The 20,089-nt window shown below is 32.9% G+C and overlaps 3 protein-coding genes across 3 annotated transcripts; 1 reads left to right on the plus strand and 2 right to left on the minus strand.

The window, feature by feature from the left end:
• The first annotated feature begins 5,555 nt into the window (after positions 1-5,555).
• Positions 5,556-10,171, plus strand: LOC107414195 (leucine-rich repeat receptor-like protein kinase TDR). Its single transcript, XM_025071960.3, has 2 exons — positions 5,556-8,408; positions 9,479-10,171. Exons 1-2 carry the CDS (start codon positions 5,750-5,752, stop codon positions 9,937-9,939), a joined length of 3,120 nt encoding a protein of 1,039 aa, XP_024927728.3. The 5' UTR covers positions 5,556-5,749; the 3' UTR covers positions 9,940-10,171.
• A 912-nt stretch (positions 10,172-11,083) lies between these two features.
• On the minus strand, positions 11,084-14,331 carry LOC125421597 (QWRF motif-containing protein 7). The gene is made up of 5 exons (XM_048470825.2): positions 13,690-14,331; positions 13,162-13,398; positions 12,854-12,943; positions 12,297-12,404; positions 11,084-11,155 (listed from the first exon to the last, which is right to left on the minus strand). Exons 1-5 carry the CDS (start codon positions 14,329-14,331, stop codon positions 11,084-11,086), a joined length of 1,149 nt encoding a protein of 382 aa, XP_048326782.2.
• A 3,606-nt stretch (positions 14,332-17,937) lies between these two features.
• LOC125421441 (zinc finger protein ZAT9) lies at positions 17,938-19,612 on the minus strand. Its single transcript, XM_048470484.2, has one exon. The coding sequence runs from the start codon at positions 19,182-19,184 to the stop codon at positions 18,132-18,134; it is 1,053 nt and encodes a 350-aa protein (XP_048326441.1). The 5' UTR covers positions 19,185-19,612; the 3' UTR covers positions 17,938-18,131.
• Between the last annotated feature and the right edge of the window lie 477 nt (positions 19,613-20,089).

Here is a 20,089-nt window from a genome sequence, read left to right on the forward strand (position 1 = left end):
TACACATACACACCATCTTCACCTGTTGATATTCGCTGTACATGCAATCACAAAAATACTATATTTTCTATATCATTTTTTTCTGATTTTTCTTTTTCTTCCTTTTGGGGCAAAATCCTCGCTATAACTGTATCATATTCTCCATTGTCATGTAGAAACTACATAGATATTTCTGGCTTCACATGTACTTTCATTTTGATTGGATATCTTTTATCAGATATCTTTTATCGGTTTTAAAATATATATATATATATATACAATTTTGCTATGATATATAAGCATATGCAAATTAAGATGGATTTGTCTTATCCACTAATTCTATTAAATAGATTATATATAATTAGATCATATAATCCATCATAGTTAATAGATTGTATGTAATTGACCATGTACATTTACGTTATGGTTGATGTATCCTTGTATAAAAAGTATAACTATATACATATTAATAATATTTTTTTTTCTTTAAACAAGTAAATGATTAAATGAAACTAAAATCATTAAAAAAAAACATTGAATGTTGAAAAAAAAAAAAATCTCAGAGAATTAGAATGAAATGTTCTAAGTTATTATCATAACTAATAATAATTTCTTAAAAATCCAGACTCAAATGTACATCTTCCAATGACAATATGTCAATTTATGTAGGTTGCCAAATGTGAAAATAATATTTTTATATCTGAACCTAAAATCCCACTTCACAAAAATATATACATTGACAGTTCTTTTTCTTTCAAAATGCCTTGGTGAGAATGCGTCGGTGGATTAAACACTAAGTCCTTTTTATTATTACTCTTTTTTAGGGAAAAATGAATTTTGTATTGATTTATTTAAATTTCAAATGTATATATAAATTGGAAAAACTAATGATGTTTAATCAAGACAGTTTTGATATAAAAATATCTATATATAAATAGTTTTGTTATAAAATGAATGCATATTTTTAATATGATTTTATACATGTTCAATAAATTATATGTAATACACCGATTATAATAAATCACATGGTCTGAAGTAAACGTTACATACAAAAGACATACATGCATTTTGTTGCAAAGTTCTATAATATATATATATATATACATATACATAGTTTACATTTAAGAAAATTATAAAGAAAAAGCATAGATTTATTCCCCCTCATTTTGAGTCGTTAAGGGAAATGACAAAGGACAGAACCGTCAACCCACCAAAAAAAAAAAAAAAAAAAAAAAAGCCTCAAAAAAGGTAGGGAGGAACCGTTTCAGGGCTGAAATTGAGAGAGGAAATCACGCGTGGTGAGTGATGATCGTGTCCAAATATCATGGTAGTGGGCTCCATTCCCCCACCCCATCCTCACGCCACACAGACAACCCCCCACCTTCTATTCATTGCATCATCTGCCACGTGTCTTCTTCCCACTCCACTTCATCCCAATTCTTTAATCACCGTTAAATTAAAAGAAAAATATAAAAAATTTGTGTTCTATTATTCTCAGCAAACTATATTATTTTATTATTAAATTTCTGCTTTGTCATCAGAGAGAACGAACTATTAGAACTCCCCACAAGACAAAGTGAATGGTATGAGGGAGACAAAGTGATAGTGGGTCCCACCCTCAGCACTCTCTCTCTCAAGCCCCATGGACCCCACTAACCCATCCACCCACCCATTAATCTCTACGCCTGCCTCTGCCCCTGCCTCTCTGCGGTTAAAGAAGCAAGATATGAAGCGCTTCTTTCCTTTTGTGCTGTGTTTGTCCCTTGTGCATTATTTCCCTTTTTAATTTGTTTTCGTACGCTGCACAGTCTTCCCAATGTTGTTTTTGTTTTTGTAATTTTGAATTTAATTAATTTTTCTTTTTCCTTGATTTAAGTTAGAGAAACGTCATTGACTAAACCAGGATAATGATGACTCCTGTATGTCTTTATATGGAGGCTTCCACGCGCCTTTAATACGTGGAAAGTGTTAATATGTCCCTTTCTACACTTATTTTCTTTTTTGTTTGATGCTGATATATTGGTCATTTTGGTTAAAGTTTTCTGAATTTTTTTTTTTTTATAATTTCATCTTTCTTCATTATTAATGGATAATTGGATGTGTCTTAATTTTTATTTTCTAGATTTTTTTACTGGGTTATTGGTAGCTCTAATTGTTTTTCTTAAGTTGTTTTGAATCTTCTAATAAAAAAATACTTATAGTAAAAAAAAAAAATCCAATAAAACTGAATCACAATTATACAAAAAATATGCATGGATCAGTATTCACTATTTAGGTGACACACCGTATACATTTATAAATGTACGGGTGATGTCATTGAGTTTTGTTTATAAAAAATGTAAGCATATTTTCGTTAATGAAAAGCCAACTTAATAATATTTTGTCACATTAGTAAACAAAATGTTTTTTATTATTTTTAATGATTTCTCTCCATTCTAATATCTCAAAGCAATAACATTTCAGATATTAGTAAGCTAGCTTTATTTGATATTAGTAAAAAAAATTTAAAAGGTAAATTTGGTGTTACAAACATTATTGTTTTTAATAAATAAACTATATAAAAAAAATAAATAAATAAATAAAACATTGACTAAAACACTCAATAACTAAGCTTGACTTAATAATACCCCCCAAAAAACAAAAAGAATAGAAAAGAAAAGAAAACCATAACAACATGATGGCTATTTATAAATGTTAAACCAATGCTTTCAAAATTTCAAATTTATTTCAAGGGCTTGGCCAGTCGGCCTCAGCAAGGAACAGGGAAAAACAAATTAAATAATAATAATAATAATTAAAAAAAAAAAAAGAGTATCCAAAGCATCATTGGCAATTTGAAAAGCGTGAGGAGTGGGAAGCACGCGCGGTAAGGAGGCCTGCAAAAAGTAAAGTCCACGTAACATTTGAATTGTCAATAATACCCTTTGCGAAGGCGACTATACGTACGTACGTTTAGCTTCCTTCTAAGACTGAAAAAAAAAAAAAAAAAACTTTAATTCTGTTTCTCTTTTACTTTATTTTATTTTATTTATTTATTTTACTAATTTTTTAGTTAACATTCTGTTGGGAAAAAGAAACTTCTATCGGACAAAGAGAGAAGAGGTTGACGAAAGCTATGCTTATAGTTCTTCAACCGAGGAACAACTTAGGAACTGTCTCTCTCACTGTAATAAAAATCTATGTTTGTTCATTTATTATTATTATTATTATTATTATTTCGAGATTGTGTAAGAAATTATTTTATGCGTATTTTTTCTTTTTCTGCTAGCTTTGAAAGAACCGTTTGATGATGATCCCGTGGTTAGTTTGGTATCACTATTACTAAATTTGATGGTGATGTATGGATTTGCATGAGAGTTAATGGAAAGTTATTAATTTCGAGTAAAAGCAATAAATCCATATTGTCTTATTGATAATGGGGACAAAAATATGCTTTCAAAATCATTAAAAAAATGTCCTTAAAATGCTTTTGTTTTGTTTTATTCTTTTTAAATTCTACCTGTATAAATAAATATTAAATGGCTCTTAATCAAATGGGGTACGTAGCTTTCCATCTTTCTAACATTGGCTTTGTATAACAAGTTGTGTGGACAACCTGATTGAGCTTTTATTAACAGTGTACTAAACTCATTTGGTTGTTTTTATTTTTTTATTAAGTGGAAAATCCTTGTTTTGTATTAACCTTATTGACAAGGTCGGAGATTTTATTTTATTTTATTTTATTTATTTTTGTGTATTGTATGCTATCCTGATTTTATATTTATTCTTTATCATAGTCATTTAATTAAATTTGTCTGTGTTGTTGTAATGCCACTTTTACTTCAAATTTTAAATTAGTGATTACATAGAAAGAAACGTCTATATGATCCCGGTAATTCTTCCATCATCACGAATATAATATTTCTGTTTTTGAACTTTTTTTTTTTTTCAAAGAAACAAAAACTTTAGTGAAGAAAAAGGGAGGTTATTAAAATAAATTGAAGCTTAATTATACTAATTAACATCGATAATCGCATGGGTAATCAAGCAAAAAGATGTTAGGTGGAATCATATGCAAAAACAAAATGAAAAAAAAAAAAAAAGAATTAAAATGATTGAGGATGATTACGTTTGAAGCTTTATTCTTTGTCTTAAGAAATAGTTTAACAACATTAATAATACAAAATAAGTGCATATCAGGCAAAAAGCTTTATCAAAGTCAAACTCAGTAGAAAAAGCTACATATTCAGTATATCCGTATTATTAGATATAAAAATAGAAATTAATGACAATTCTCTTATCCATTCGGGCTTTAATAAAATAGACAGGGGTTTTTTTCGACTTTTCATTGAATTTCAAACATCCGCGCCAATCTTTTTTCCAGAGCTGGTTTATTTTTAACGGAGCACAATGATAAAGTGACACTTGTCACAGGAAAGAAATTATGACCAGCCACTTATGATGTGCCGTGCACTCTCTTTCTTTTTTTATTTTTGGATGATTTGGTGAATCAGGTGGCTGACAATCTATAGACTATTATGATTAACATGCATCCACTTACACCAAATTAGAAAAAAATGGAAAATCTCATTAATTTACATAGGAATGGAAAACGATAAAAGCTTTTTTTTTTTTTGTTTTTTTTTTCCCAATTTACATTTGGCTGATCAAATTAAAGGAATAAAACAACTTAAAGTTTTTTGCGCCAATTCAGGTGGATTCCTTAAAGAAAATGGTCCCAAAATTAGACCATTTGCAGTGAAAGAAAGGAAGCTAAATAATAATGACTTTTTTCTTCTCTTTGCTGCTTAATTATTATTATTATTATTATTTTTTGTTTAAGCAAAATGCATACTTGAATTTAATTGCAAGCATTGAGAGAATGGTTTATATAAAATAGGTGAAACATGTTTGATTATAATTATTAGAAACAAAGTAGAAATAACTAATGCCCAATTTAATAATGTGGTCCGTTATTCACCCCTTTCTTTTTTTCTTTTTCTTTTTTTAATTAAACCAAGTTTTCACCTGAAACTCTTTGTTGGATGATGACCTGAGGAAGAAGAAAATTAAAGCTCTTCAAAAACAAAGAAAATGAAAAAAGAAAGGAAGATTATGTTGGGGGAGGAGAGGGAAAAAAAAAAAAGAAAAAAAAGAAAGAGAAAGGAAAATAAAGGAGAGGGAAAAAAAAAATTTGTTTAAATAAGGGTATGAGGGAATAATGGTGGGAAATTGAAATGACTTTCTTGGATCCTGTGAGAGACATTGTCACTGTTTTACATATTTATCAATTTGTTAGACAAAGATAAAGGAAACAAGGGAATGATGAAAAGTAGAAGCAAAAGAAAAGGAAAAAAGAAATCCAAGGAAAAAAACCAAAAGTATAGTGTGTGGGATATCAGACAAAGGTAGAATACTTGAGGGGTGAGAGAGAAAGTGAAAGAAAGTGAGAGAAACAATTGTAGCAGTAGCAGTAGAAATTTGTTGATATGGAACAAGAAGTGGTAGAATTAGTAGTAGTTTTTTTTCTTTTTTTTCTCTGTTAGATTTTTTTTTTCTTCTTTTTCTTCAAAATCCCACAAAAAAAATATATATATATATATACCCACTCAGAAAAAAAAAAAAAAAAAACAATCATCATCATGAAACACCCTCTGAACCCAGCACTCCAGAAAAGCAATTCAATTTCACTTCCTCATCATCATCAAAACATTGATTCCCTTAAATTTACCTCTCTTATTAACACCATCACCTTCCCAATCTATTCCCAAACACACACCACCCAAAAACCATGAAACTTTCTTTTCTTTTCTTTCTCACATTCTTCTTCTTCTTTCTCCAAATTTCACAGCTAGTCTCTGCTTCTACCGTGCCTTTCCAACTCATTGCACTTCTCTCCCTCAAATCTTCCCTCAGAGATCCCCTCTCTACCTTCCATGATTGGGACCCAACGCCGAGTTCTTCCAAGGCTGATTTTCAAGACCCAGTTTGGTGTACATGGTCAGGTGTCAAATGCCACCCAAAAACGTCTCAGATCACCAACCTCGACCTCTCACGGAGGAATCTTTCCGGCACGATTCCGGCCGAAATCCGGTACCTGTCGAATCTGGTTTACCTGAACTTGAGTGGGAATACTTTTGATGGAGCTCTCCAATCCGCCATTTTTGAACTTTCTGAGCTCAGGGTTCTTGACATTAGCAGAAACAACTTCAACTCAACTTTCCCACCTGGGGTTTCCAAGCTCAAGTTCTTGAGGGTCTTCAATGCTTACAGCAACAGCTTCACCGGCCCTTTGCCTGAGGAAATCAACCGCCTTCGGTTACTCGAGCAACTTAACCTCGGAGGAAGCTACTTCGGAGGTAAAATTCCGGCGAGTTATGGAAGTTTTCCGAGATTGAAGATTCTTTACTTGGCCGGAAACTTGCTCGAAGGACCAATACCTTCCCAGCTAGGCTTCTTGTCGGAGCTCGAGCGCATGGAGATCGGCTACAACGACTTGACCGGTGGGTTTCCGACGGACCTGGCATTGTTAAGGAATCTGAAATACTTGGACGTTTCTCAAGCCAATATCTCCGGGACTCTAGCGCCGGATATAGGAAATTTGACTAAGCTTGAGACTCTGTTGCTTTTCAAGAACCGACTTTCCGGGAAAATCCCAGAAAGTCTCGGAAAATCGGAAGCTCTGAAGGTTCTGGATTTGTCAGATAATCAGTTTTCTGGGTCTATACCGACGGAGTTTTCGATGCTGAAAGAGCTAACGGTGTTGAGCTTAATGACCAACAATCTAGACGGTGAAATTCCCGAAGGAATAGGAGAGCTCCCGAACCTCGATTCGTTGCTTTTATGGAACAATTCCTTAACCGGAATTCTTCCCCAGAAGCTGGGATTCAGCGCGAAGCTGACGAAGGTCGATGTTTCATCGAACTCTCTCACGGGTCCAATTCCACCGAATATTTGTCAAGGAAACAAGCTGTTCAAGCTCATTCTCTTCTCCAACAGGTTGGTTGACCAAATCCCAAGGTCTTTGGCAAATTGCACTTCACTATCAAGGGTCAGAATCCAAAACAACAATCTCACCGGTTCGATTCCTTTGGGTTTCGTTTCTTTACCCAACCTAACCTTCGCCGACCTGAGCAACAACAATTTGACAGGTTCGATTCCCGAAGATCTCGGCAATGCCGAGAAGTTGCAGTACTTGAACATTTCTCAGAACAGTTTCGACACCGTTCTGCCTGATAACATCTGGAAAGCTACGAATTTGCAGATCTTTTCGGCCAGTTCTTGCGGACTCAAAGGTAAAATACCGGATTTCATCGGTTGCAAAAGTGTGTACAAGATCGAGCTTCAAGGTAACAGTTTCAATGGTAGTATTCCATGGGACATTGGGCATTGCGAGATGCTTCTCTGCTTGAATCTCAGCCGGAATTCGCTCACCGGCATTATTCCATGGGAGATTTCCACTCTTCCTTCCATCACCGACGTCGATCTTTCACACAACTTTCTCACCGGAACTATTCCGTCCAACTTCGAGAACTGTAGCACCCTAGAAACCTTCAACGTTTCGTTCAACTTGCTTACCGGTCCGGTACCGGCGTCCGGAACGATCTTTCCCAATCTACACCCTTCGTCGTTTTCAGGCAATGAGGGTTTATGCGGCCGCGTTTTGGCTAAACCATGCGCTGCGGATACTCTCGGCGCCGGAGCCGTCGAGGTCCACCAGCAGCAGCCTAAGAAAACGGCGGGAGCCATCGTTTGGATCATGGCAGCGGCTTTCGGGATCGGTCTTTTCGTTCTCGTCGCCGGGACTCGATGTTTCCACGCGAACTATAGCCGTCGATATAGCGAGGATCAACAGCAAATCGGACCGTGGAAATTAACCGCTTTCCAAAGGTTAAATTTCACGGCGGATGATGTGTTGGAATGCTTGTCGATGAGCGATAAGATCATCGGGATGGGTGGGACGGGTACTGTGTACAGAGCTGAGATGCCAGGTGGCGAGATCATAGCGGTTAAAAAGCTGTGGGGTAAACAGAAGGAGAATATCAGACGGAGGAGAGGAGTGTTGGCTGAGGTGGAGGTTTTAGGAAACGTGAGGCACAGAAACATAGTGAGATTGTTAGGGTGCTGCAGCAACAGGGAATGTACCATGCTCCTCTACGAGTACATGCCCAATGGGAATTTAGATGACTTATTGCATGGCAAAAACAAGGGTAATAATTTGGTGGCCGATTGGGTTACAAGATACAAAATTGCACTTGGTGTGGCACAAGGGATTTGTTATCTTCACCATGACTGTGACCCAGTCATCGTGCACCGTGATCTGAAACCTAGTAATATTTTATTGGACGGTGAGATGGAAGCCAGAGTGGCAGATTTTGGTGTGGCCAAGTTGATCCAGAGCGACGAGTCCATGTCTGTGATTGCTGGGTCCTATGGTTACATTGCACCAGGTACAACATTCTGTTATAATCTTTTATTTTATTTATTTACTAGTAATTTTTTTTGGTTTTGTTCCTTTTGTTGGGTGTCGATGTGTTGCTATCATGCGCAGTGCAGTGCAGCGCATGCTAGTATTTGTTATGGTTTGAGTTTGATGACGAAATCTGGAAAAAAAATTTACTAACATGAGCTTGGAAATGTGTGCAAATTAGCATTCCAATCTTCGTTCAAGTAAATGGTCAACACTTACCTGCTAAACAAAATCCGGGTGAAAAAAAAAAAAACAAAAAAATAAAAATTTGCGTGGTTGTTGTTAAACTTACAAATCTTTTAGTCAAAATGGATATCAATAATCAACTTTATTTAGCCAAGGAAAAGATTTAATATGGCTCTGTCCTTTTTTCCCCCCACTAGATCTTCAATTTATCTCTTTGATTTACTTAACGGGGAAAAAAAAAAACCAAAAGATTTATGACATATCAGAGCTAGTCAACTTGTGTCACACTTTAATTTCTTTTTCCATCTTTTTAATTTTGTGGGTGGCCAGGAAAATTGGTGTTTTGGCCTTATCATAGGACTAAATTAGATTAAACAAGGCTTATTTATTCTAAAAGTGATCATGATCTGACAAGGTGAACCAAAAAAAGGTTGATAAGACATATTTCGGGCTTTGTGCTCTATTCATTTGTATATCTCAAATGGTTAAAAACATTATAGTGATGCTCAAAAAGGAGCTGAAATATAATATGAACATGTTTTTTTCAGCTTTGGTTAAATGATATAGCCAAGTTAGCCTTTAACTTCCTTTCGGCTTCGCAAATTTTTCTACATGTTTTTTCTTTTTCGGTGCATGCCACAGTACTTACATGCGCGCATGGCTTTTTCTTTATGGCGTTTTGCTTTCTCATGAGGTCGATTTCACAAGATTTAACCACAATTGAATTTTTATTTTTCTTTGTCGTATATGGGATTGAAAATGTATATATTTTTTTTTTTGGCATATTTCAAAGTTTGGAGTATTCTATTGTCGCATTTTCTTTTTCATGGTTTTTTGATAAAGAAATATTGTTTTTTTGTGCAGAATATGCATATACCCTACAAGTTGACGAGAAGAGTGATATTTACAGCTTTGGGGTGGTATTGATGGAGATTTTGAGTGGAAAAAGATCGGTGGACTCGGAGTTTGGTGATGGGAATAGCATTGTGGATTGGGTGAGGTCGAAGATAAAAAACAAAGATGGGATAAAGGATATTTTGGATAAGAATGCTGGTGCTTCTTGTTCGCCTGTGAGGGAAGAAATGATGCAAATGCTGAGAATTGCATTGCTCTGCACCAGTCGAAACCCCGCCGACCGGCCGTCCATGAGAGATGTGGTTTTGATGCTTCAAGAAGCCAAGCCTAAGAGGAAGTTGCCGGAAAGTCATGTAATAGTTATTGGTGGTGGTGGTGGTTGTGGTGGAGATAATGGGGTTTGTGGAGGTGGTGGTGGTGGTGGTGGAGGTGATATTGCTTTGACACAGAAACCAGCACCTGAATGTTAATATATGATTAAATTAATTTTAAAAAGGGGTTTTCTCCTTTTCTTTTCTTTTTTCCTTTTCTTGGTTTTTTTTTTTTTTTTTTTTGGGGGGGTTATTTTTCAAAATGGTGGGGGATTGGTATAGGAGAAGTGATTTCTTATTTTTATCTTTAAATGGTATTTTCCAAGTGTTATTGGTCAACTTTAATTTTGTTTTATATTATAATTACAATTAACTACTTAAGCTTTGTTGATATGTATATCTATGTATAAAGTTTTATCATCACTAAAGACTCTAAGTTGATCAAGGATGTCGGTAGTGATTGCATATGGACTAGTTGTGGGTTTAAAGAAGGAAGAGCACCGTCTTCAGAGAGGCAAGGGAACATACAAAATATATAAATAAATAAAATAAGAGGCAAAGGAATCATGTAAACGAATATAACTAAAACTTCAATACTATTTTCCTTAATAGAACAATGGAGGATTTGAGAAAGCTAATTAGATCTAGATTAATTAGTTTCAAAACTAATTTCAAGAAATTACCCCAAAAAAAATAAAAAATTTCTGAAATATAATATATCTTAAACTGCAGGACAAAGATTCAGCTGATGGGCAGGCCCCAAGCCTAAGCAATTGTTTTATCTTTTTTGGCTGAAAATGGGAGTTTTATAAACCAAAAGAAAGACAAGCAAGCAAGAAGAGGAATGCTTGTCCTAGGATCAAGAGGTACAAAGGCCTCTCTCCTTATCCATCTTTACAATAAAAGAATTATACATTAAATCCAAGGTTAGAGCACCCTCTACGAGAATTAAAGCCCATTTACACAGAATATGTGCAAGCTGGTTAGCGGACCTCGGAATCCAAGAGAAGGAAACCGAACAAAAGAGTTAATCAAACTAAAGATGTCAGACAGGAAAGTATCAGTAGCCCAATGGAAACCACCCCTTGACACTGAATTCAGAGCAATCAATTACATTCTTAGCATCTGATTCACAGAAAATTTTTGACTCACATATATAATGGCATGAATTAACTACCAACTTCGTGTAAATATGAAACAATTCCAATGAAAGTAAAATATTTTTGGGCTGGTATTTTATTTTTTTGTTGAATTGCAAAAGGTGATTTTTTTTTATTTTTTTTTTTGGCTGAAGGTGATTTTGTCAGTTATTTTGGCTCCTCATCGAATCCATAACTGCTTGGATACAATGTGCTCTTACACTTGTCTCATTTGCCTGTAATACATGAATCAATAAAAAGAAAATAGAAGTTTTAGAATCTTTTTTCTTTCAAAGATTTGAATACCAAATGATATGATATGATATGATATATATATATATATATATATATTATTAATACTGCTTTTAGTGATCTCATTTTAAACTCAACCAAGGAGAGCATTCATTTTAAAGACTATGTCAAATCAATTTCTTTTCTGATATCCCTACATATTTTGGTTTAGGTAGTTTTATCATGTGTGTCTATATAGACAGCTTATGTGCGCCTCAACTGCTACTTTTTACCTGAGCCATTTTGAGGGCTCACTTTTTCATGTCAGCCTAGCGCATTTAGAAGTTATAGAACTATAAAAATTCTTCCCAAACTGACATATAATCGCACTTTCTAATTTCAAAAGGTTAGTTTGTCTCCATGATTGGAATCACAATTTAAGATGGGCGTGCATATTGGATTTCAACTGTGCCACCAGCATAGTTACATATCTCATATAAGTCCATTTTTAACGCGGCCCTGATCCAGCCCAGCTAAAATGAGCCGAAGAACACAAACACCGTCCCAAGTCATTCCAAACTTTTTTTATTTTTTAATGTCTAATACAATATGTTCTAAGGAAAATTTTCCCTACAAATCAAAAGCTTGATAGAAACTTTATTGACACTTTCATGTTTGAAAAATCATCATTTATCTCTTCAAATTTGGATAATTATCATTTACTATCTTTAATGTTGATTTATAATAAAATTGGTTTATGGAAAATCTATTATTATCTTTATGTGTCAAAATAAATATTGCATTATTATTCTATCACTTACTTTATAATAGCATACATTTTAAAAAAATATATATTATTTACTATAAGTATCATTTATATATGATAAACAATATAATTAAAAAGTAATAAATAAATTACAATTTTTAATATATATTATTATATAAAAAATATCATAAAATAAAATTCTGATATTTATTTGAAATTAAGGATAAAATAGAATTTTCATAAATTAGTTTACTAGAAAAGCTACTCCAAATGATGATTTTTCAAAATCTCAAGTGTATAAGTGGTGATTTTTTAAAATTGAAGAGTAACAACAAATGCGTCAATGTTTGAGTGTATAAAGAAAAAAAAAAATCACTCACCAAAAGTGAAGCTACATAGATTACTGTATTCTTCAACTCCTCCCCGAAATCTTTCTCTTGTTTTTTGGCAATTACAAGCTCTGTAATCATATAAAGTGTATTTTCAACCTGAAAGGTAAATTACAATTTTATTAGAATTTCAACCCCAACCTAATATAGGAGCTTAAGGTTTCCAAAAATTATTAAGAAAAATAATAATAATAAAGACGTGCTATGCTCTATTTTTTGCTTCTTCTCTTTTTATTTTTTGGCTAGAATATGTTATACAATCTTGCTAACAGTTAGCTGTACCAAATTAAAACAATATACGTACTAACACACATAAACAATTTAGAAAACGAGAAAACAAAGGCCAACCAACACCAGACCAGGTCAGCAGTTATAGCTTCTTTAACATTACCTTAAATAAAGAGCCAAATCAAATGAAAGCTTTTGAAAATCTTGAAGATGTTATCCAGTACTTTTGCTTATATAAGATATATAAATTAATTAAAAGACATTTTTTTTTTTTTTTTGGGTTTGCATAGTTATAATTAAAAGAGAAAAAGAGATCGAACCTGTGAGTGGAATTTACTAATGATTAATTCAATGCCCTCCATCACATCCATGGCCATGCTCATGGCTTCGTAAATGGACATCACATCTGCCTGCATGCATGTACAACACGTGTTGATTACAACAATTGATTAATTTAATTTAATTTTGCTCTTCCACAAATTAATTAATTACATATTTGGTATTTCCAATTGATTAAGTTAACAATGTGCTTTTAGCTTTACCCAAAAAAAAAAGAAGTAATTTTAGCATTTTATTTATAACTTTAATTTAATTACTAACTACATATATATATATAAAGCAAAACTACCTTAGCGCCATGAACTAAGGGTAGTTTGATTGAAATTCCGGACAATTTTTTCACCAGCTTTCCCACAGCTTCTTGATTTCTTTTCTCCATTTTTGCCCATTGATTGAGAAGAAATACTTGTGGGTTCAAAATTTGATACAGCTTGATCTCATGCTTGAGCTTTTGCATCTGTATTCTCTTCTCTGTGATTGAGTTTCTCAGTATAAATATTCTAAGCCACACGTACAGCAATTTTTCCTGTCATAAATTAGGCCACCATAACCAGCTAAGTTTCTCTTACAAAATATATATTAATATATTTATATATAATTTTATTCAATTGATCGTTGAACAATATCTTCATGCTGAAATATTATAATTTTCATGTGGATTATAATTGGATGCAGTTAGACAACCCACCATATATTATGGGTATAAATCTACTACGGTAGAAGTGTATATATATATATATATATTTATACATTTCTTAGGGCTTTAGAAACTAGAAATTAGGAAATTGAGTAGTAATTATCATTTTTAAGTACTTGCCTCAGCAACAATCTTTGTAGCTTCCATGGCGGCGTCAGCTCTAGCATTGGCAAACCTCCACTGCAAAAGCTTATTATGCAAAACCCTGAAACGGTGAAACTCCTCTTCTTGAATAGGTGACACTTTTTTCTGCGCCCTGAAATACTTCAAAACCCCACCAACCCCACCACTACTCGATTTAACCTTAACTCTTCCCACCCCCGGTGATTCCACCGCCACCGGAGATGCCAAAGACCGTCCTGGAGACAATGCCCAAGCAGATGGAGACCCAGCCAGTAATGATGTCTTTGTTGCACCGACACCTCCGCGTGGAGTTGGGCTACTAGCTATGCCGCGGTGCAAGAACCTTGCAAAACCTTCTCTACTTTCTTGAGCCGGCTTCTTTTGAAAGTTGGAATTGATGGACTGTAAAGGATTAGGATTGATATTTGCTTTATTATCCTCGTCTTTGTAATTTGGTCTTGTTTTTTTGGTGGATTTGGAGCGGTTGTTGTTGTTGAATCTTTGGCTGGTGTTCAATGCGGTTGTTGAAATTGTATTCGTTCCGCTCCTGCTACGTACAAGGCGTGGAGAACTTTGTGGTGGTGGCTGTGATTTAGTACAAGATGTAATTTGTTGGCGGCGTGCATTTGAGTTTTCCATTTTCTTGCTCTGATAGTTTTAGAGGTTTCTTTTAGATAGTTTAATTACAAATTTACAGGAAATATATGTGGATATGAAGGGAGGGAATTTGAAGTATAAGGAGGACGTTGACAGCACGTTGTTGTATATGATGAAATTAAGTTGAATATTTATATCTATATACACGTTGCCAACGTTCTTGAACTCTTCTGGTCAAAGGTTAGCTGCGAGGCCATCATTTCCTTGGACTTATTTTTTATTCTTCTAAGTAATATAACTTTCTTTCTTAATTTCTATCAAATATTTATATATATTTATATTGGCTTTGACTGCAGACTTCATTGGTCATTAGGTTTCTTTGGAATTAATAGTATGTATCTAACCTATATACAAATCTATTGAAATTTTTTTTAATAAGTGGGTTGCATATATAGCCAAAAAAAAAAAAAAAGGAGGTTGCATACATATATATATATATATACATATATATTATAAGGCTATATGTATGATATTTAAATTATACATGCATACATGTCTTACAATATTTTTATAGTATCTCTTTTTCCTGCGGTAAAATTCTCAATATATATTTTTCGAAGACAGACAGTATTCTAATTAATTAACATCTATATATAAATAAAGAGTACTATTATTGAGGTATCAAATTCTTTCTTGCTCATATATAAAATGGATAATTTAATCAAATAATTAATACTTTTATTTTAAGATGCAAAAATAGTGTTAATTTATTTATTAGTAATTTTTGATTTTACACAATTTCGGAAAAGAATGGTAATGATATAAGTTTTATATGCAAGTATGCAATATATGGAACTTAATTAAATTAATGTGTTTTTATGCACTTCTCTTCAGGGCCTTCTCTAGTCTAGCCTATGGCTTCCTTTTTACTTTTCTTTGGTGAATTTGTGTACTTTTTTTGGGGGGTGTAATATTATATTCCGTCTCCCTTTATTTGCTCTCATTTTTATTTCGGAATTTATATAAATGTTATGATGATGAAATATAATGCTTTAGTAATTTACCTATGTCGTATGGCTGGATCAAAAAGTCAGATTTTAGTTAATAATATCATAGCCACATTAATAGATGGACTAGTTTGAGTTGGACACTTATCTGTCATATGAATCTTTCTAAATAAATAAATAAATAGAAAATTTTAAAAAAACAACTACTTACCTACAACCAATTAGGCCCTGATTAGTTTCTGTTTTGTATCTAGTGAATACAAACAAACGAAAATAGAAAACTCCTATTGTATATATATATAGTAAAATTATGGTGTGGACCGCACCAAAATCAATAACTATTAAAAAAAAGTGTTGACTTTGCTATTATATACATAGAGTAAAACCGATGTTTTTTTTTTTTTAAAGTATCAGCTTTGGTACGAATTCGCATATGAACGGATCATATCATAAAATTACCCTATATATATATCTATGGAATTTAAATTTTTTATCAAAAAATGCTTAATTAGGAGTACGTGTGCCACATTTATATTGTATACAGCAAAATATTAGGTAATTTGCTTCTCCGCAAGCGATTAGAACTTTAGACTTCAAAGTTTGCATTCATGAGAAGGTTAATATGTATGTTTTTATTTTTATTTTACTTTTTTGTTGGATACAAATGAAGGCAGCAAAGCACAAAACAAATAAAAACTTGAACGTATCGGAAGGGCTTATGGGTTGTTCGTCCTCTATGGAGAGGCCAGCTACTAAAACATTCCCAATTGATGGTAATTTTTAAGGATTTAAGGTGTGATAACGAAATTTCCTTTCCTAACTTATCAATAAATATTCTATAATATTGTTTTGCAGTTAGGAGTTACAAGTAGAAAATTTTTAATTTTTTTCTTTCTAAAGATTGACAAGGTAGAAATTTGATCCATAAACTTTGACACCATAATTATGAATGGAAAACATTGATTAATTAATTAAATTTTATCACACCTATATAATTAAGTATACATATTTTTGTTAAATGACGTTGGTCATGTGGAATGTCCCTCACACCCAGACCTATGATATGCCACCTCCTCTTTAGTTTAAAAATTATAATAAAATAATTATTAGATGATTGTCAGGCACTGCATAATAGCTGCGTCACTATATATGGTAAGATCTAATAAGATTTTGCTTATAAAAAGAAAATATTATTTTGTTTCCAAAAGATTTTGTTAATTCACACCGATTAATATTGTAACGCGCTTATAATCTTTAATGTTTATGTATTTATCCGTTGACACAAGTATTTTTGTTTTATCAAAACTTCTAATGCATTAAAAAAAAAAAAAGGAATTTCTAAAAAATATAATTGGTTATGGCCTTTTCCGGTGGAGTACTGGTATAAATCATCATAAATATTCAAATTATAGTAAATTTATCCCCCCCCCCCCCCCCCCCCCCAAAAAAAAAAAAAAGAGTTTATAAAATGGTTAATTAATTTGACATAATATATAGTAGCTAAACAATGGTACTATGTTTGCCAGTTAGTGGGATGGAGAGAGCTAGCGCTTATTCTCTATCCCAACTATTCAATTGAATTTTATTTATCCAAAATGATAAAATTTTGAAAATAAAAAGATAGTCATCTAATGTAGTTTAAAATTCTAATATTTATATTATCGTTCCTATTTAATTTATTACATAAATCCATCTTTTTTTTTTTTTTTTTTGTGTGTTCTTCCATTGCTTAAAATGTTGGAAAATAGTAGTCAAACTAGAGATATGTTTATCACAATGACAAATATTACTATTATATTTGTAACCGAACATGATTTAATATGCTATAAATTTATATCATATTTAATTTTATTCTCTCAACACTTTTTATCAAAAAATAAAATCTCAACACTTCATGGATATGTTTCTTTAATTATTAAGAGAATTTTTAAATAAAATAAAAAGCAATGTGTCTCTACTCTCTAATCACCCATAAATGGGAATTGGAAAAAAAAAAAAAAAAAATTTTCAGCAAATATATATTATATGTAATTACAAAAATAAAACTTGAACCATAAGGTAAAATACCAACAGAAGTTGGCTTTTTGTGGTGTGTTAAAAATGGATTTTGGGCTAAAATTTTGCATTTGATGGCGTGTCAAATTAAGAACCATCGATGATGAGATGGCATACTCAGCGTATGATTGACAACTGTGGTTTCACATTACAGAAGCAAAACCAAAGGATAAACTACAAAGACGAAAGATAAGAAGGAAAGAATTTGCATAGCTCTGACTTCTTCACCAACTGTACAAACTATAATGGAGGTGATGACAAGTAGAAGCTAATCTTATATCCCAACAAAAAAACCAAAAACTTCTTTTATGACTCTCTCTTCAATATATATATTTTTTAAATAATAGAAAAATAGTTACCTAAAAACAAAACCATCTTTCTTCTTTAATGTTATTTTCCATCAAAATTACTAATTTTTATAATTTACCAAAACATATTTACTAGACCTAATTAATTCATTCTTATCTGCATTAATAGCATCCAAATTTGTGTTTAATTTGCAGGGTCATGGAAATTTAGTACTTTTTCATGCAGCAAAGAAAAAAAAAAAAAAGAGAAAAAAACAAAAAACAAAAGGTCACTATCATAATATTAACCAAATGGAAAGAATTTCAAAAAAGAAATAAACACACTGTATGAAATTGTGAAAAAGGATAAAAGAATGCATACCAAAAAAGAAAAAAAATGTATTAAATAAAGAGAATCGAAGTTGAAATAAGAACCCTTTTTTCCATATGAAACGTTTTCATCAACTTCGAAATTGTTTTTTTGTTTGATGTATTAATAATCAGAAACTGTTTCATGGGTTACAACCTCCTCGTCTTCTTCTGGGGCTGGTAGATTAAGATCTATGACCAAATTATCTCTGAACTTATTAGTAGAAGAAGCAATATCGTTTCTAGCATTATTAGATAGATTGGAAAAATGAACCTTTTTGTGACCTCCCAAAGCCTGTCCAGTTTCAAAGACCCTGAAGCAAAATGGACATTCGAATGTTTTGTGTTCAATAACATAGTTGATGGTACCATCACCGTAGCCAGCTGCAGTGCTGTTTCCACCATTATTGTGATCTTTGGAAAATTCGCCGCTATCATCCAATATTTGGGTTCTGACGATGATCTTTTTGTGGCTTGCTCTATGTCCTCCAAGAGCCTGATAAGATCGGAACACTTTCTTGCAAGTTTCGCACTTGAACTTTGATTGATTCCGGGCTCGATTTCGAGACTTCGAAGGCAATATATCCTCCTCTTCTTCCTCTTCCTCCTCCTCCTCCTCCTCCTCTGGTTCTTGCTCTTCTTCATCCTTGTCTTCGTCCTCGTCGAAGACAAGTTCTACATCTTTCACATCGTCTTCCTTTTTGTCCCATTTGTCCTTTGAAAGCATTATAAGACACATAGCAACTTCTTCTTCAGAGAAAGTCTCATATAAGGAACTCACCTGCTGCTCCGCCATGAAAGGCGGCTTAGCCACCACTTTTGCAACCTCTTTACGGCCGCGTTTGGATCTTCTACGAGTCAAGTTCTTGGGTTGAGACTCGGTCTCATCGCTTTCTTTATCATGGATAACCGAATCCTGAGAGAGCACTTCTCGGTTCAAGGACATGTAAGACGGCCTATTAGAGTTCTTCCTGGAGTGAAGATTGAGTGAAGAAGATGAAGATGGAGATTGGGTTGGTGGAGTTGTTGTTGACTCGGTCGAGTTGTTGTTGAGATGTTGTTGCTGCGGTTTTGGTGGGATTGGAAGCTTTGCGAGATGAGATCTCATATGGCCTCCCATGGCTTTGCCATTGGAGAAGCGTCTGTTGCAGATCTTGCAGATTCTTTGCTTTTCCATGGATGATGAAGAGTAAGATGAAGAAAGAAGTAGTATCTTCAAGCCCCAGATCCTCTTCTTTGCAGAAGTTTCTCTCTCACTTCTAATCCTAAATCTCAAAGAGAACGAGTTGAAAGTGGGAACTTAAAAAGGAGTAGGTGACAAGCATTCCTTAAGAAAAAGGAACAAAACCAGAAGGTCCAGAATGAATGTGGTAAACATTAAGGTGTCCTTTGGAATGGGTGTGGCCAAAATGCGTATGTGAGATTTTGGACCATTCGATGGTTCGATATATATGAGTGTGTATGCTGATATTATGGTTAGTCAAAAAGTCCCACCCTATGCAAATCAGAGCTAAGATTTAGTAATTAATGCAAATACAAAAACATATAAATAAATGTTTTTACTTAGACTTTTTTTTTTTTGTTTTTTGTTTTTTGAACTTAGCTCTTTTTCTTTCTGGTGGAGAAGGTTATATATATATATATATATATATAAAATGGTTGTGGGGCCGTTATTTAAATGGTAATAGCAAATTAATATAATGTTTTACATTTACTAGGACTTTTACAAATCTGCTGATCTCTTTTTTTTTTTTTTTTTTTTTTTAATTAAAGAGTAAAATCTTAAAAGCTGATTTTCCTTTCAATTTTTAAATAATTCAAAATGACTTTTGTTTTTGTTTTTTCTTTTTCACATTTACTAAAAAGACCTCTTTATTTTTAATAAATTTTACACCCTATTGTTCTTGTCATTATTTTTATTTTTGGTGGAATCTTGAACTCATTTTGGAATGTATCCAAATATGACTAGCTGAGCAGTCACTATTAATATCAAAGGCACAAAACAACATCCCTAAAATGGAGATTACCAATAATTATATTGTTCATATAATTTGTGTCATCTAGATATTGATATAATTACGT

This window comes from Ziziphus jujuba, chromosome 8, assembly GCF_031755915.1.
Source record: "Ziziphus jujuba cultivar Dongzao chromosome 8, ASM3175591v1".
Taxonomy (NCBI): Eukaryota; Viridiplantae; Streptophyta; class Magnoliopsida; order Rosales; family Rhamnaceae; genus Ziziphus; species Ziziphus jujuba.

Coding starts and splice junctions, on each gene's coding strand:
- LOC107414195 (XM_025071960.3), top strand. CDS start 5,750: ATGAAACTTTCTTTTCTTTTCTTTCTCACATTCTTCTTCTTCTTTCTC. Junction 8,409..9,478: donor CTATGGTTACATTGCACCAG/GTACAACATTCT, acceptor TTTTTTGTGCAG/AATATGCATATACCCTACAA.
- LOC125421597 (XM_048470825.2), bottom strand. CDS start 14,331: ATGGAAAACTCAAATGCACGCCGCCAACAAATTACATCTTGTACTAAA. Junction 12,944..13,161: donor CCTTAGTTCATGGCGCTAAG/GTAGTTTTGCTT, acceptor ACATGCATGCAG/GCAGATGTGATGTCCATTTA. Junction 11,156..12,296: donor TCTATGTAGCTTCACTTTTG/GTGAGTGATTTT, acceptor CATGTATTACAG/GCAAATGAGACAAGTGTAAG.
- LOC125421441 (XM_048470484.2), bottom strand. CDS start 19,184: ATGGAAAAGCAAAGAATCTGCAAGATCTGCAACAGACGCTTCTCCAAT.